Source organism: Sesamum indicum, linkage group LG8 (genome assembly GCF_000512975.1).
Source record: "Sesamum indicum cultivar Zhongzhi No. 13 linkage group LG8, S_indicum_v1.0, whole genome shotgun sequence".
NCBI classification, from domain to species: Eukaryota; Viridiplantae; Streptophyta; class Magnoliopsida; order Lamiales; family Pedaliaceae; genus Sesamum; species Sesamum indicum.
The window spans coordinates 14,522,706-14,540,907 of record NC_026152.1 but is presented as its reverse complement, the minus strand read 5'-3'; the positions used below and the strand labels follow the sequence as shown (position 1 = coordinate 14,540,907).

The 18,202-nt window shown below is 34.6% G+C and overlaps 2 protein-coding genes across 2 annotated transcripts in view; one reads left to right on the top strand and one right to left on the bottom strand.

Moving 5' to 3' along the window:
• The window catches only part of LOC105168738 (transportin MOS14), a 19,107-nt gene extending 7,425 nt beyond the window's left edge, over window positions 1-11,682 (top strand). The window contains exons 8-27 of the mRNA XM_011088883.2: window positions 546-637; window positions 1,036-1,160; window positions 2,155-2,230; window positions 2,468-2,588; window positions 2,663-2,762; window positions 3,492-3,573; window positions 5,147-5,229; window positions 6,161-6,280; window positions 6,534-6,585; window positions 6,734-6,889; window positions 7,458-7,581; window positions 7,661-7,742; window positions 7,818-7,906; window positions 7,997-8,071; window positions 8,154-8,208; window positions 8,969-9,088; window positions 9,183-9,275; window positions 9,347-9,492; window positions 10,809-10,986; window positions 11,092-11,682. Of these exons, the coding sequence (XP_011087185.1) occupies window positions 546-637; window positions 1,036-1,160; window positions 2,155-2,230; window positions 2,468-2,588; window positions 2,663-2,762; window positions 3,492-3,573; window positions 5,147-5,229; window positions 6,161-6,280; window positions 6,534-6,585; window positions 6,734-6,889; window positions 7,458-7,581; window positions 7,661-7,742; window positions 7,818-7,906; window positions 7,997-8,071; window positions 8,154-8,208; window positions 8,969-9,088; window positions 9,183-9,275; window positions 9,347-9,492; window positions 10,809-10,986; window positions 11,092-11,370 (2,248 nt within the window). The 3' untranslated portion in view covers window positions 11,371-11,682. The remainder of the gene's footprint in view (window positions 1-545; window positions 638-1,035; window positions 1,161-2,154; window positions 2,231-2,467; window positions 2,589-2,662; window positions 2,763-3,491; window positions 3,574-5,146; window positions 5,230-6,160; window positions 6,281-6,533; window positions 6,586-6,733; window positions 6,890-7,457; window positions 7,582-7,660; window positions 7,743-7,817; window positions 7,907-7,996; window positions 8,072-8,153; window positions 8,209-8,968; window positions 9,089-9,182; window positions 9,276-9,346; window positions 9,493-10,808; window positions 10,987-11,091) is intronic.
• Window positions 13,686-15,846, bottom strand: LOC105168737 (transcription factor MYB1R1-like). The gene is made up of 3 exons (XM_011088882.2): window positions 15,480-15,846; window positions 14,806-15,014; window positions 13,686-14,390 (listed from the first exon to the last, which is right to left on the bottom strand). Exons 1-3 carry the CDS (start codon window positions 15,778-15,780, stop codon window positions 13,962-13,964), a joined length of 939 nt encoding a protein of 312 aa, XP_011087184.1. The 5' UTR covers window positions 15,781-15,846; the 3' UTR covers window positions 13,686-13,961.

The window sequence follows — 18,202 nt, the reverse complement described above, 5'->3', positions numbered from 1 at the left end:
AAGAACCCCCCCCCCCCCCCCCCCCCCCGCGAATATGGAAGTCTTGTGTTTCTATGATGTCAGAGGAATGGTGTTTAGGGCATCAACCATCAATCGAACTTTAATTGGCATTAGTTACTGGAGGAGTTTTGTTCTTTTGATCAGACCAAATGCCTGAAATAGGGAATCATCATACTTCAAGGTGAATGTGAAGAATGCAATGATCTGCTATAAAATCTCGGAGAGCTCATCCATTTGTTTCTGCTGAAAGGGATGCATTGACTACAGTAAAACAAAAGAACATATACTAATTGTTTGACAATTCTCTCCAAAGCTCTCCTAATTGTAGTTGCTTAATACCATGTGGTTTTCATAGTTCTCTTTGAATACAACCCGATAGGCTCTACAGCTCCACTTAAAATGCTTCCAGTTGGGTTTGGCGAAATTAGATGCGACTGACTTTTCCATGTATGCTTGTTTTATATTTTGTGTGCGCACTTTGTTTTTACATCACTCTTCAGCTCCTGTGAAGATGGACTCTGAACTTATTTAACAATTGGTTTCAGGATTCCTGCTTCAGCTCTTGCTTCACATCCACTAGTGCTTACAGCTCTCTCAAGCTTGAATAGTGACATACTCTCTGAGGCATCAGTTAATGGTTTGTAAACATTTAAATCCTTTCTTTATCTTATTTTATGTTGTGTCACAATTTCATGTTTGTGGCTTTCATGTTCTTTCTCATGGGATTTAATGAAAGTAGACAGAAATACCATCTTTTTCTGTTTCCGCAGTATATGAGTATTACCTTTTACTTGGATAGCCCCAATGTCTGTTTTATCATGTATAGGTCATGTGACAGAGAATAGCTTGAGGGAAGTAAAATTTGGTTATATGATCTTGAAGATCCTTCACAAGTTTGTCACCACATAAACTATTAGAAGTATATAGGCATAATGCACATGTTTCTTCTTCCATATTGCTCCCCCATTGGGGAGCTATACTGAGAAATCTAGTAATTTTCATGATTCTTACTTTTATTCCATGCCTTTTCTGCAGTTATATCTGAATTAATACACTATACAGCAGTCAGAAACTCCAATGCAGTCGTTCAAATGCCCTTGATTCAAGTAATTGTCCCTCGGATTATGAGTCTGAAACCGCAGCTTCGAGATCCTTCCAAGGTATTACTTTAGCAGGTCCCTGAAATTCTCTCTTTTTTTTTTGTTTTCTTTTTCCTTGCAATAAGTGCTTATTGATAAATCTTCCTTGAGCATGATCTCTGTATCTTGTTTTTTCAATTGCCAAAGATGATTGCTAATATAGGTATTGGCTACTGATCAGCCAAGTACCTTTTGAAAAAACCACTTCCCTCTATTCTTTTCACGTGCTGAAGATAAAGAAGCCTCTATGGCCTGAGAAATGAATGGAATTCTTTGATGATGCTATTCTCATGCTAATAGCTTTGTAAATAAGTTGGTATGCTTTGGTGCTCAGTTGGTAGTACAATCAATTTTTTTTACTCAGGCCGTAAATGGTAAATTTCGCTGTTGAAAGAATTCTCTGCGAAATACTTGTATAATGAACCTGATGTTGTCAAATTTCTGAGCACCTTTTTTTTATAGAATATAATGTCCATGCTCCTTTTTCAACGTTTTCCCTGCTGAGGTAAGAACTATAAAAATGATTATGTACATGTGGCAATGATGTAAGGGATGGAGTTGCTGATCAATGATTCCCTCCCTAGAAAGCAGGTGATTTTGTAAAATGATTCTGGAGGTCCTTTAACATAGTTTCTTGAAATTGTTCAAGATGGGGGCATTATGTTAGACATAAATGTCATAAAGGTAATCAGAATGTGAATTAAAGTATTAAAGAGGATGTAAATGTTTGCAATTTGATAGATAGCACAGCCTAATGTTGTTACTCATTCTATTGGATGGAAGCTGATGATGGACTTTAATTATGTTTTACAGGACGAGGGACTATGTTTGTTGTGTGTGCTAAAACTGTTGTATTTTTTATTCTTGTGGTCCAATTTGCTAGAGACATGATTTATTTTCAGGCTTGTGTTGCAAGATACTTGTGAAGTGCATTTAGTTCTTTATTTAAGATAGTTCTTCCTCAGCTTATGTAATTGATTCTTCAATTCCTGACTTTTGTTTAATCTGTTTTCAGGACGAGGAGGATGTGAAGGCCATTGCTCGTTTATTTGCTGACATGGGGGATGCATATGTTGAATTGATTGCAACTGGTTGGCTCATGTCTTGCAACCTTCCTTTCACTTATTTGCTTTGATATTGTAGTAAACCTTAAGGAGAGTGTCCCATATGTCTTAATTAATTGTTCGTGATTTTTGGTGTGATATATAAGCGTCAGTATGTAAAGACATTTATGTAAATACATGTAGAAACTAACATGATTTGTGGAAATGCTTACTATATTGTCACCATCAGTTTTTTCTTAAAGTGAAAATGACTTATGTCTTCAGGTTCTGATGAATCGATGTTGATTGTTCAAGCACTACTTGAAGTTGCTTCACATCCAGAATTTGATATTGCATCAATGACCTTTAACTTCTGGCATAATCTCCAAATTATGTTGATTGAGAGGTGAAACTATTTTGACTTCTGCCCCGTGCATATGTGCTCAATCAACTGTTGACTTGACATTTCTAATGGATCAGGGATTCTTATGTAGCGTATGGTAGTGAAGCATCTGTTGAAGCTGAGAGAGCCCGTCGACTGCAGGTTTTCCGTTCATCATATGAATCACTTGTTTCCTTGGTGAGGCTTTTCTCTTTTTGCTGTTTACTTGCGTGCATGGTCTGGATTCAGTCTGAATTTATTCTAATACAGATAGAAACTTCTGTACATTTTCCTATGCTTAGATTAATTTATAAGTACACTGATAAAATTCCTATTTTTTGATAATAAAGTGAGATCAAACAATGGTTGTCTTAATGTCTTGCTGCTGCTTCCTCTTTTCTTGAGAAGAAATATATTCCAAGATTTTGGACATGGGTGAGTTCTTTTTTGCTTGCAGTTAATTGATGTTAAACAGAAGAAGCTAGAGGGTTTAACTGATTGGTTGTGTAGATATATCCAAATTAGGAGAAAGTAAGTTGTTGTAAATACTCAGTTTGGGCAGCCGGAGTAAAGCGCTCAGACTCAACATAGGGCTAGAAAGAACAAGTGACAAGGATATGTTAGTGCTCTGTACAGTAAGTGTAACATTTTCTTTCTGTATTTGTATGCCACCCAAAAAGGGCCAATTAGTCTCTGTGGTCTTCTCATGTAAAAATGGACTTTTGGGTTCCATTAAATTTTGGTAGATAGCTCTTCATTTTTCATATTGTTGTAATCATTGGAGCCAATTAGGATCGTTGGCTTATTGTGTATAACTGTCATGAATGGTTGTGATTGTGGGGTTCTAGTGTAAATGGAAGCGATGTACATTTACTCTTAATGACTGCCTGGATTTTAGTAAATGAGCTCTAATTGTTTTTGTCTCAGGTTAGCGTGAAAGTCGAGTATCCCCAGGATTATGCAGATCTTTCAAGAGAGGACCAGAAAGATTTTAAGCAGACTAGATATGGTACTTGAAAATTTCATAAAATAATTGTTGGTCTACTGTACGTTTCAACTTTTTCTTGAATGATATTACTTTATCTTTTGGTTCCATAACTCAGGTCCTTTTTAGGTGACAGGGAACTATAAATTCATGTGTAGATGAACTTTTGTGAGCAGATGAAATGTGTAATAAACTAGTCTACTGAACTATTACTTAATTTCTTATGGCTTCTCTCCTCTTGAGATCCTAAGGTGATTGTCTAGAATGTAAGCTAGTCTTTAGCATTCTATTAAACCTAAAAATCTATGGAAAATAACTTCATGGTTTCATTTCATGTTTGTTTTGAAAATTAGCTTTTAAAATGTTTTATAGTCAGCAAATGCTTTTGATCTTATCTTTGCAAGTGACCATACTTTACTCTTTTATGTTATGAAAGTTATGCAACTTAAGAAGCACTTACATATATATAACACGCAGTCTGCAGCGTGTGAACTAATCTTTCTTAAGAAAATGGATTTCTAGGGTTTCTAGGTCAAGTTTTATGCAGTTGGTCTCCTAGTTGCCTGTACAACTTCTCTAATCTAATTTGATCCCTAAAACAGAACAAAAATGAAGTCAGTTTTGTCTTTGTGACAGTAAAGAAATTGCTGATGTGGATTGAGTTCCCTTAATGCTGTAGTTGAAGTAGTGACTAGAAAACTGTTCGTGAATAATTGTTGCTGCTTGGTGACTTGAAAGACAGTTCAGTCAGTGAAAGATGAAATGCTGTGTCTATGTTTTACTAAATTTTCAAAGCATGTCGAGAACTTCTTTTGGCTGAACACACAGTGATAAAGCTTTTCATTCTTGTTTTCTCACCTGATATCTTTGACCTCTGTTGGTTACTTTACTTTGATGGAATCCATATATATGTGTTCTTAATTTAGCAAATATATGTAGAAAGGAAGTCTGAGCTCGCCAGCAGACAAGGAGATTTGAGCTCTACAACAAATGGCCCTCCTTTTCTTTTTATCACGTTATTGATAATGAACCTAAGGTACTACATAGCAGAACCTGAGGGTTAAATCACTGGACTATAAATATTCTTAAAGTCTGCAAATAAGGGCAACAACACAAGTTGTGAGGAAGAATTTACTCAAAATTGCGGAAAGTAGCAGCATCTGGTATTTGCTACTTCAGATTAGTATATTTAGGAATATATATTGGCTTCCTTCTCATTCTAGTCCTCAAGACACAGTGTTTATAGTAGTGGCAACAAAAGCCAACTCGAAAGGAAGGAATTACTCATGACAATTTTGTTAAATACATTATCTCACCACAAATAATTTTTCTTTATCATTCCAGATTATCAAGTTATTTCTTCTGTTAATCAGGAGAGCTTACTGTATTGCCTCATAGATCATGTCTTAACTATATCTTATATAGACATTTTCATATCCACATACAAAATTTTCATGAAACAGCTCAAGCATTGTCTTCTTAATATGACCATGAAAATAATTTTGTTGTGTGATTTGTTCAAACACACCTGTCTTGGCTTGCCTGTTGCATGATCTGGTATTCTGTGGATTTCTGATGAAATCTGTCATGATGGCAGCTGTTGCCGATGTCCTTATTGATGCAGCTCTGGTTTTAGGCGGCGATGCTGCGCTAAGAATTCTTTACATGAAGCTCATTGAGGTGTGTGTTTATATCTTTGATGATGCAGAACTTATTTGTCTTGTCAATTGATAAATGAAAAGGTATGTAATGAACTAATAATTATAGGCTAAATGTCATTTGTAACCTCTTTAAACCTTTCATTCCAGGACCTCAATCCTTTATATGTTTCAGTTTGGTGACAAAAGACTGGGTTTATATAATAAGTGATTGTGAGATGTAATGCATTTAATTATTCAAGGCCCCATAAACGGATATGGAAAATATTTTTGGGACCCTGGCCATTCAATATTTTTGTTTTCCACAATTAGAAGGAATAACACCAAAGAATAATACGAGTAACTCTATTCAAGTCCAATTGATCCCACAATGGAATTAATGTTTGTTTGCTGTATTTCTTACTATGAATAGTTGCTTGTTGGCTTCTGATTGGCATTTTCCCTGGGCTTGTTCACCTCTCTCTGATGCTAGCATCCACTCCATCTATATGTGAGCCTCAGCTAAACATGAAAGAGGATATGAGGAACTTGTATTATGACAGTTTATTAGATAGAAATCTCATGAGTGCTCTTTTATATAATTACATTAAAGTCTGACTTAGTATCCAATTTCACATTAATTGTAGTACAAAGTTTTTGTTAGTAACAAATTGATGCACTTTGTTGGTTGAAGCTCTCTGTCTGTGGTATGGTGGAGGAGAAATAAGTCTTGAAGATTTCATGAAGTTCTCTTTTTTGATTAGAGAGGAAAATGTAAAACAATCCGGTGGCTTTTAGGGTGTCCTTCTTGCATCTCTTTAATTTCAATTGTTCTTCAGATATTTTCTCATTTTTTGTTTTGCTGCAAATAACATAGCATGATCCTCATTTTGGGGGATCTTGCTTCTAGAGGCTTGTTGGTTTATAAAGTTGTGGTCCATAATTTTATTCTCTTCATTTGAATGTTATTACAGGCTGTTAGTAATTGCGGACATAGCCAGCAGACTGATTGGCGTCCAGCAGAAGCTGCCCTGTATAGCATACGAGCAATATCAGATTTTGTATCTAATACTGAAGGAGAAGTGATGCCCCAGGTTCGAACATTCTCCAATCTGTTAGGCTACAACTTCTAGTGCCAGCTCTGCTTGGTGCTGTTCCATCAAGTGGCAATTCTGTTATTGCCAGCTCTGCGTGCAATGCTTCTGTCATTCTTCTTTCGTCTTTCAGAAGAATCTAGAACTTTTTAGTTGTTGCTTTGACAGTGGCTGGTTTTCCTTTTGTATTATTCTAATTGCTTAATGCATTACCTAATTCAAAACTACCTCACACATGTTTTGATTTGGTTAGATCATGTCCTTGCTCCCGAAACTTCCTCATCAACCGCAGCTCCTGCAGACAGGTAATGTTTTGTCTGTTTCTCAAATCAATGGCGGCCATTTCTTGTCCCTTTTTTAAGAGATAACTGTCGCTTGCTCTTCATAGAGTAGTGTGTTTGACTGATTCTTCAAGTTGGCTACAATTTATTCGACTTTATTCTCTTTCTTTAGTGTGCTTAATAATTGGAGCTTATTCAAAATGGCTTGATGCTGCACCAAGTGGGCTTTCGTTCTTGCCTCCACTCATAGATATTCTTGTTAGTGGCATGAGTATTTCAGAGGAAACTGCATCAGCTGCTGCTTTGGCGTTTCGTCATATATGTGATGGTGAGCACTTCTCTTACTTCATCCTAGTTATTATTCTCTGACCTGTAATATTTTTCCACTTCAAATGTGATATCTGTCTCTTCAATATTATTGAACTTCTCATTTCAAGTTTATGGTCCATTTTCTTGTTATTTCCGATGTCATCATTGTCCTTTCCTGCATCAAAAGTAGACTTGTTCTCTCCTATTATACCCATATTGAAATAAAGTGATGGAAGATGCTGCATATGTACAACAATGTCATGACACTAATAGGGTGGTTGTGGATAAATGATAGTAGTATGTTAGATGGCAAAGAATCAAGGAATTTGATGTTCTTTCATACTTAAAAAATTCAGTGGGAATTCTTTCTGAATAGAGGGCTTATTTTATTGTTCTATTCTTAATTCCTTGGATCAAAGATTAATATATGCGTGTCGAGAATCTTACTCACTAGTTTGGTTTTTCACCTCAAAACTATGCTCCTTACGTTATCTGTGGCTATCTATGATTCTATGTAATACCTGCACTCTTATTAGAAGTATCTCGATGCCCTGAAGTACGGTTCACATAATTGATTCTGCTTGTAGACTGCAAGAAAAAGCTGTGTGGATCCTTGGATGGTCTCTTTCAGATATACCAAAGGGCAGTGATCGGAGAAGGTCCCTTCAAGGTCTCTGCTGAAGACTCGTTGCATCTAGTCGAAGCTCTAAGGTATTTGTGATTTTCTGGAACCTTGAGAACAGTTTAAAGTCAATGTTATCTTGACTTGTTGGAAAATCTATCTCCACAGTATGGTTATCACAGAACTTCCTTCAGAGCATGCTAAGAAGGCTCTAGAGGCATTATGCTTGCCTGCTGTTGCTCCTTTACAGGTTAGTGTTCTCTTTATGAACTTTTGGCTTTATTACTTGGGGATCAATTAATTATTTCATGTGGTCAACCAACAGGATATCATTAATCAAGGTCCTCTAGTGCTGGGGCAGAAGCCTGCTCGTGAGCTAACTGTTCATATAGATCGACTAGCAAATATATTTAGGTACTAAGGTTTATCTATCAGTTTTCTGTTAATCATGCCTATTTATTAAGCTAAATAAATAACTGCAATTATTCAACCAAACCGTTTCAGACATGTAAATCATCCGGAAGCTGTTGCAGATGCTGTTCAAAGACTGTGGTCCATCTTCAAAGCAATTTTTGATATGTGAGTGCTGGATCTGCTTTTTAATAGAAATTATCTGTTAGATTGGACACTCAACCTAGATAAATTGAGCTATTTGCTGCAGTCGTTCTTGGGACATGCGGACCATGGAATCTCTTTGTCGAGCATGCAAAAATGCTGTAAGTTTGCTGAACGGTGACCTTTGCCTGCTGAGTTATTCAGAGGTTCTTGTTGGTTAATTGTACAAGTGATTTTAGACATTATCTGCTGTGGGCATGTTCACTATATTTGATGGGATAATGGCTAAATCATTATCTGGACGGACAGATAAAGTCGGGTTGGTTGGTTAGTCCATGCCCAATCTTGTCTAATATGATGGTTTAAGATATACAAATTGTAGGAATTGTTCATGTTACATTTTGTATACTTGACAATCTAAGATGACTTTGCTTGATTTCCCATGATGACATGGTTTAAGATATACAAATTTTTGGAATCATTCATGTTAGGTGTGGTATACTTCACAATTTAAGATGACTTTGTTTGATTTCCCACGACGATATTACTAAAAGAATTCTTTAATAAAATTCTTTATAATTTCATATCAGTTTATGTGACACGGTGTCCTGGGATTCCCGTATGGTGTATTCTCTTCTTTTTTGCGTTAGTGATCTGACGCCGCCAATTTTATGATTGCCTCTATTTTCTGCTTCTTTCTTAGTTAGATAGTAAGGCTTTTAAAAGTTCCATCATAGTTAAATCCAAAGCTGTAGGAGTTGTAGAAATAATTGTTTTTATCATAATTTCTTTCTATTGTTTGTATTATGCAAATTGTAATAGCCCTGCACCCCAACATTTTCCCAGCTATATCATCTGTGGAAGCCATGAAGCTGGGGGCTCATTAGGTGCTTTTTCTGATACTTAATGTCGCCTTTGTAGGTGAGGACCTCTAAAACTCTTATGGGAGTTACAGTTGGTGCAATGCTCGAGGAGATACAAGGATTATACAAACAGCATCAGCAGCCATGTTTTCTTTACCTCTCTAGTGAAGTTATTAAGGTTCCTATTCCTGGTGCTTTACTTTATTAATATAATATTTTTTTTTTCAGTTTATATCTCTCTTAAAAGCTGTAACCGAAACCCTCTTTTGTAGATATTTGGGTCAGATCCAACTTGTACAAACTATTTGAAAACCCTGATTGAATCTCTCTTCAACCACACAACGTTTATGCTTACAAAAATTCAGGTGTGCTCTTCAATTCATAAATCTCAAGTTGTCTACATTATCGTTTTTCTGATACTATTTCCCTCTTACAGGACTTCACTTCACGACCTGACCTGGTAGATGATTGTTTTTTGTTGGCGTCAAGGTGTATACGTTATTGTCCTCAATTATTTTTTCCATCTCCTGTATTTCCTTGTTTAGTGGACTGTTCAATGATTGGCATCACCGTACAGCACAGGTTCAATCTCTTTCTCCCAGCCTCTCTCTCTCTCACTGTGTGGGTCTGTGTGTTTGACACTTGTTGTGGGAAAAATATACATTCACCTGTGGTGCAGCATCATGGCCATATGTATGTGTTGTAAAATTTTATGGCGAGGAATGCTGTTGTAATGTTCATGCCGCTGGTGCCTGATATTCTTAATGTTTTCTGCAACCTGTCCACTTGCATATAGTTCTTATACAGCATGAGTAAAGATAGAAAATGTGATAGATCCTGCTATGTGCTAATGGTGAAATCGACAGATTAGATTCTTTTATCTGTCCTTATCCTGCTACTTGCATTATTGAACTGCCTCATGTAATGGCATTTTCATCGTTGGCAGACTGTCTGAGTGCCTTAGGTATTGTCTTTTTGTTTCTTCAGTTGGGTGAAAGGCATATTGATTACAGAAGTAGGAACATTTTTCATCCTTATGCCTAACCATTTCCTGGTAATAATGAAATGGATATTTTGACACAGAGCTATCTCTTTGAAATTGTTCTCTGCCAGTGTTTTGAAAAATTGACAGGACTGCTGGTTTTTCTGGTTAAACTGAACCAGAGACCAGTCTGATAATACTCTAAAATCTTTCACTCATATGACCTGTGGCAAACCAGCTAAAACCACCAGACCTGGTAAAACCTGTCACTCATATGACCTTATGATCCATGTTTCCAAAATTTTAAATCGCCTTTCTTTTTGCTTAATAATTTTTAGGGTGTGCTGGTTGAGGAATTGTGCGAATGAAACTGGGGTTGATCTGTAGAAAGGGAGGAGTTTTTGATGTTTCTATAATGAGACTGGTGGAGCTGGTGGTGGGATGGCACAGTTGTCGGGGAGGTCTGGTTGCAGTAGTTGGAAGAGGGTTTATGTTGGGAAACAGTGGTGATGGATGAACCAATATAGGCAAATAAAAAATAAATGGAAAGGAAAAAAGATGTGACAGGAGACACAAAATGGAATATATAAAGAGATTAAAGAAAGGGAAGAAACTTAAGAGTGTGAAGGAAAATAGAAAATAAAGTGTGAAAGAAGATAAAAAGAAGAAATAAGCGTTTTTTTGTTCTATTAAATCTTGATAATCCGCTTTGATCTTGAACACATTCCCGCCTCCCCCACCCCCACCAATCGGCTCCATGTGGACAAGCCTCAGAATGTTGTGAAATTTTATGGAGGCTAGCCATGTAGTACTACTTGAAACCTTTACTTTGTATTAGCTGAATACTTCCTCTAAATAACAAACATGATCTTAATTAAATACAATAAAGAACTGAAGCTTCACCGTTTCACTGCAGGGAAGCCTCCAATTCCATACTGAATTTCTTGTCAGATGTTTTTGATCTTGCAAATTCTAGTCAGGGAAAGCCTTACATATCCATCCGGGACAACGTGATCATTCCTAGAGGCTCAGTGATCACCAGAATTCTTGTAGCTGCTCTAACAGGAGCACTTCCAAGCTCTCGACTAGAAACGGTTATCCGAATTTCTAAACCCTTCACGACAGACACATCAAATGCTTCACAGAAAGATGCTAGGTTTTTTCATTATCCTGAAACCTCTTTTTTCATTTTCCTCCAGGTAACATACGCACTTTTGGCTCTTACTCGAGCCTACGGTGCAAAAGCGTTAGAATGGGCAAAGGCGAGCGTCTCCTTAATTCCATCCAACGCTGTCACAGAGGTGGAAAGGTCAAGGTTTTTGCAAGCTTTGTCAGATGCAGCCGCTGGTGCAGCTATAAACGGCCTGATGATTCCAATTGAGGAATTGTCAGAGGTCTGCCGACGAAACAGGTCAGTTCAAGAGATTGTACAAGGAGCTTTGAGGCCACTGGAGCTGAACATGGCCCCTGTATCATAGTGTTGAGTGACAGAGAAGGGCTATTTTTTCCGCGCCCTTGTCTTCGGTTGAGGCTGTTTTCGTTTTGCTTTTTTGTATTTGTATATTGTTCTTCATTTGCCAATTCATATAGGTTGCATGGGAGAGAGGGGTTGTGTTGTTGTGTTTTACTTTGAAAAATATATAAATTTATTTTTTTCCCCCATTGGTAAAGGACTGGCATAAATCAGTGAGCTGGTGAAATTGTCTTGGCTTGGTCAATTTTTGGGGCAAAAAATGAGTTTTTGTGTCATACTTGGGTTTCAATGTAATTTCTTGATTTTTGCTTCTTCTTCATCCCTTTCATTCACACTGTAAAGAACTTAAAATATGCATTTCAATTGTCTTAGCTGCCTTGTGAAGAGTCGTCTATGTTATTTATTTATTTATTTTTGTTAAAGTTAAAAAGCATAAACATAAAAATACAGAAATAACTAAAATATTTTGTTTTAAGCTAAATTTTGGGAACCCGAAATCTTAAAAAAAAAAAAAAAGCTGATAATAGTCGATCATTTATTGTTAATTAGATTTTATTAATAACATGTGTCTCACCGTTTTGCTCTCCAAAAAGATAAAGAACAAACAGGGCACTTATTTAAAGTTTTGTGAGATGAACTTATGATTTCAAAATTTGTAAAGAAAATAAAATTAAAATAAGAAGAAATAGAGAGAAGCATAAAAATTTGGGGTAATAGTAAAGTCTGAAAAGAAAGCAGATGGGAAGAATCTTGTTCACAATCACTACCTCAACCTTTACCCATTCCCATTCAAGTCATATCCTATTGGAAGTCTTGTTGGCGAAGTAGTTTGGATCTTTTATCATAAAATGGTATTACATCTTATACTTAATTTGATATATATATATATATATACACACTGTGTGTGTTATGTGTATAAAGTTTATATAATCTATATATTTAAAAAATACTTTTATACGCATACACATGAAATATGAGATGTATCATTTTATAATAAAAGATCAGGGTATATGAGAAAGCTTCAATGTGGTTGCATCGCATAGAGCTCACTGGTCGGATGAGCTTACAAGTTCTTTAGAACATCTTATTATACGATGTTAAAACTGTTTGGTAAATTTTTTAGAAATAGAGCCTACAAACTCTAAAAACAAAATGTTAGTAGCTTAGAAGTTCTATAAAAACAAGTAGTTATTAACTTATTTAAAAAGTCCTAATAAGCCTTTCAAATTAATTACAAATTTAATATTACTAATATACTATAAGCTGCATAATTTTATTTTATTCAAATACTTTATAAATTTATTTTTAAAATAACATCTAATATGTATGAGCATACAAGATTTTTCAAATGAGTTTAGCCAAACGCCCTCAAAGTTCTTCATTTGAGACATATTGTATATTGTTGCTTAATAATAATATTAAGATGTTTCTTAGTATTTAGACTATAAATATAGTTACGTCCAAGAGTGCTCTTTTCAAATTATGGATTATTTGAAGGAAAAAACAAAAGAAAAAGAAAAACAGAAAGTATAAAATCTATATTGTAGTGATTGATTATTAATGTATTGAAGAACAACCTAATACTAACAACTCCACCAAACAATCCAACTCATTAACAATAATTTAACTTATCCAACGACAATATTTACCTCTTTTCTACACTTCAAACAGCAAGGGTGCAACATATGATTAACTATATAGGGTACCCTGTGACCTAATTACATTATACAAAAGTTGTGGAATGATGTAACTCACAAGCAATTTGCAATTCATGTTCAAAATCTATGCTGATATCAACTTGAAAACAATTTGTTATCACAGGACTCTCTTACATATTGAATAATTACAATTATTCATGTACAATATTTCTTTAATTTTTTTCCCTGAAGAATTAAGATAATTAGAGATGAAATTGGGCCAAAAATTTAAAACCCATGTTTAAATTCAATAAATAAATAGATAAAGTCGTCCAACTGCCTGCTGAGGATAAGCAGTGATATCTTTGTTATCTGCAGTAAATTGAGAGTATAAATGCAAATGCACCACAAAAAAGCATTATCTGCTTATCCGAAACAAATCTTAGGATAAAATGTAAGTTGTTATGAATGCCACAGAAAGGAACTAAAAGTCCCACTCAACTTATCATAGCAATTAATGAGATGGATGGGTACCTAATTTCATCCACATTCATATATATGAAGAAAAATCTCCCAGAGTGGCACCAAGCCTAGACCACATTCATAAAGAAGAATATCCCACAAGATTGATGCATAAATTCAAGGCTGTGGACACAACTAGACAAATAAAAAGCAACAGATGAGAGGGCATAAATAATTCATCTATTTTTATTGCCAACCACAGAGGGCAAAGAGACAAAAAACAAGCAAGAATCTGAAATTCTAGCATAAAACAAGGAGAACAACACAGCATGCATGATATTTCTCCGGTCTGTACAATGCATAGATGGAATTTTTAGTCAAGCTAATTGTCTAATTCTATATTTCATAATCTAATATCTCTATTTTCTTAATTAAATCTCTCTAGTGATGATGGACCCTCTTTTTTCGGGTTTTATTCATTTTCAAGATTTCTTCCTCAAGCAACACTGATGATGCTATCTCCATTCTTGAAGCTTGAGAACACCTGGAAAGATAAGTCCCTTCTTGATGACTGATCGTGACCTGATGACAATGACAGCCTCAAAGACAATGGTGATGGGTCAAGAGGCACTTGATGGTTTAAGTTAAGATCCACCATTGTTGAGGAAGTCGGCATAGGAAGGATAGGAACTGGATGAACAAGCAGTGCTGATGGATTGTTCACTCGGTCATTTTGTATCAGGTTTTCCATAGGATTCACACCTTGCATTGGTAATAGAACAGGGCCACCAGTCGCCGGGAAGGGCATAACCGAGAATCCATTGATATTGGAATTTACAGGCAGAGGCATGGTGGTTGGCTGAAGGGCTGGCGGAGTAGAGCTGTCTTTCTGATATTTGCCCTCTTCCATTGGCAATGCAGTAACCTGACCACATCCAAGAAAAAACTAGAAACATTAGTTTGCGCTATATTGGAACAGATTCTTGAAATATAATATACAATCCACAAATCCCTAAATATAATGTTGGTTAAATCAATCAAAGTAACAAAACAAAAACAAATTGCTCAGCACCCAGAAAGTTCAATCTTTACTTTTGACCAAAAAAGGGAATTTTGCGGCTCTCAGAAGTAACAAGAGGGGTGCTGCTCGGACCTATTTTCAGAAAATGTCTATAGCCAACTAATGGAATGAATATATGCCGCATTTGCTTTATGAATCAAATAAAACAGCTTTACATTCATGAACCAACAAGAAGTTCAAAAATAAGATCCAACCACTTCTTTAATATGAATTATGCACAGAAAAGCCAGAGGCATAACGCAACCAATAAAAGATTTACAGAATCAGTGGTGATGTCAAAGAGGCTAGAACGACGACGGCGACGATTAAGGTTACTCCGGCGGAGGAAGTATTTCTGAGCATGGCTAGCAACTTGGGTTGGTGTGCGAGTCTTTACATAATTTCTAGAGATTCCTCTCCAGTCTCCTTTCCCCACCTTCTGCAATCCAAGCAGAAATAGCTTGTGCTCTTCCTCTGTCCATGGAACTCCTGAAAACAAATCCAAACCAATAGAAAGTGGATTAAAATCGATAACCAACCCAAAAAACCAATGAATCTGGAAAAGCAAGATGTTCAACAAAGGATGGTTTTTCTTCCTCTTAGCACGTATACTATTGTTGACTCTCTCAACAAATTACTTTCAGAAACAAAAGTAACAGACCTTCATTGAATATTTTTAAGTGAAAGTATACAAATCAATATAGTGCATATCAAATAAGTCCTCAGAGATAGAAAAATCCAGGACAAATTCGCATGTTAGTTTTTGCTGTTCCAGCATATAAATCACTTCGTATTCATAGAATTTGCCGAACCATAAAAAGATTGAAATTAATAATAATTAAAAAATACAAATAAAAACTTCCATAATCAGATCATTAGTTAGTCAACCAAAAAGCAATTCCGCCAATAAAGTTGAAGAACTTCTAACGCAAAAAAGATGATCGGAGATCTGACCTCGCTTACGCTCGCGACTCCCGTTCGACGGTTGCGGGACTGCGTCATCAGCGGATGCGTAGCCGGCGGCTACACCACCCTCCGCCGCCGCCTTCGGCAACTCAGTCCCACTGTTGTCACTCGGATTGCTAGTGTTACTAACAGGCTCATATTCAGATAGGTTATTCATACTGACGCACTTCCTCATGGGATCGACTTTCACTCTCACCCCAAACAACATAAACTCTCCCACCCCACCGCCGCCGCCGCAGCTTCCGCCACTGCTCACGGCGGCGGACGGAGACTCGCCGGAGGCCGACATTGGTGATCTCCTACTGATCTCAAATACAATGGAAGAAAAGGTGAATGAATGGATGGTGGAAGGAACAGAGCGTGTGGCCTTTTATACCATGAGGCAAAGGCTCTCGGAAACGTGGAGGCCGTACAATGTCATGCTGGAAATTAATTAAATAATAATAATAATGAAATTTCCAAAAAAAGAATTAAAGATAATTATTTCCAATAAATTAAAAATAAAAAAGATAATATGGAAATAAATAATTAGCTATTTACCTTCTTTTTGCAATATTTTCTTCTGAAAAAGTATTTGATTTTTTATAATGATAATTAAGAAAATATTTATCTTCCAATGATCGAAATTGATTATTATTAATTCATTCTATATGCTCCTAATATTTTTTTAACTTCTACAATTTAAAAATTGACTATTCCATTCCATTATTATTTATTATTTAAAATTCAATGTTTATTTACATACTTATTTAATTTCATTCTTTTCTTAATTTTATTTTACATTTATTTTCTCTATTCCATAATTCCTCCTACTCAGATTCCGAATATAAATTTAGGATAATTATCATAAATGCAGTGCAGTTTGGATTGGATCGAAATTAATGTACAGATAGATGCCGGAGCAATTATATAACAAATTTTAATAAATGCTAACACATTTGATATGATTCAAAATTATCTAAAAATATAATTTTAGCATTCAACTTTCAAGAAAAATAGAAAATATATTTCTTTAAATTAGTTTCATATTCTTTTGTTAATTTATGTCATAAAATTATTATTGAACTTTTATTTTAATTATATAAAATAAATTGGCAACGGGCTCAATTTTCTGAACAGAATAAATAAATTAAGAAAATATAAATGCGGTTTGTCTTATTAATTAACTATTTATTTTAGAATCTAAGTGAAGCATGTAATAAATTTAAATTCATTTATCTATTATTATTGACTTGAGTTCAATCAAATCAAATTTAATTTGGGAGTATGGTCATCATCATAAATTAAAAAAAAAAAAAAAGAAGGGAATTTTCTCTAAATTCAAGAAGTTTTCAAATGGGAGTGGAAGGTACACGTGGCGAATCCTCAATGGTTTATCCGAATCTTCTCCGTGAGTGTTGTCTCTTTTCATCGAAAATCGCCTTTAGACCTCGGATGCAACGTGGCCCAATGAATAACCGGCGTATATCTCTTCATTTTTCCTTTTTTTCTTTTTTTTTAAAAGCAAAATTAATTTTAAATTAATTAAAATTTTAAAAAAATAATTATAACTTTTAGATTCACAAATTCCATAATTAATTATGTAGATACATATTGCACTTAATAAAGAAATTTTAACATTATAGAATGGGGGATAACGAATAATTTTGTAAGACATAACGACAGTGAAATTAAAAACTGTAACTTTTATTAAAACGTGATTTTAATGGTATTTAGAGGGTCTATGTTGAGGTCGTGCATCTTATAAGATATTAAAATTTTATTATAAAAATAAATTTATGAAGTATTTGATTAAAATAAGATTATGGAGCTTATAAGACAATCAAATTTGTCAAATTTATTAAGATCTCAAAAATAAGTTGACAACTCTTTATTCTTTTTTAAAGGGCTTATAATCTCTTATTTTAAAATATTTACCAAATATTTTTATAGTATCTTATGAACTCTCAATTATTTTATAAGATATTTTTAACGAGCTTATAAGCTCAAAGACCCTCTTAATCATAAACGTGATTATTGAAATGGGCACCAAACATTACGAAAAAATTGCATTTGTACTAAAATACAGGTTTAGACTTGTCGATCGTAGAGTCGAATAGGGATTAAATATATAATTGAAAACTAAAAAAGCTACCTATACTTGCTATAATTCAATTTAAGCAGTACTAAAAAAGTTGAAAATATAAAATTGTGGTTGCAAGGACAAATACTTAGGACAAACACATAGAAAATTAATTACATTAGTTGCTGTAATGATTAAATAATATATATACATATATATATATATATATATTAGTCGAATTGATAAAGTACCAAAATTATATTTTTCTAAAAAAAAAAGAATATATTGAATTTTTTTTAATTTAAAAAATACTTAGTTTTGACGTTTTAGCTAATTGGTTCCATGATTTAATCGATGAAAAAAATATAATAAATTATTTTAGGGTTGTATATAGTTTCATAATGGACAAGATAATAGGCATGAGAATTATCATGCTAGAGCTACCCAACAAACACTAAGTTCAATTTTATTTTATTTTCCCAAATTTCTTAATGTTAATATCAAGAAAAGTACAAATTTAATATTCTTAATGTGGATATCAAGAAAAGTACAAATTTAATATTTTACAAATTATTGGAATTTAAAAGTTGTACGTAATTGGTTTTCCATGATGGAATTTGGGCAGCATTGTTCTTTGTAATATTCAATT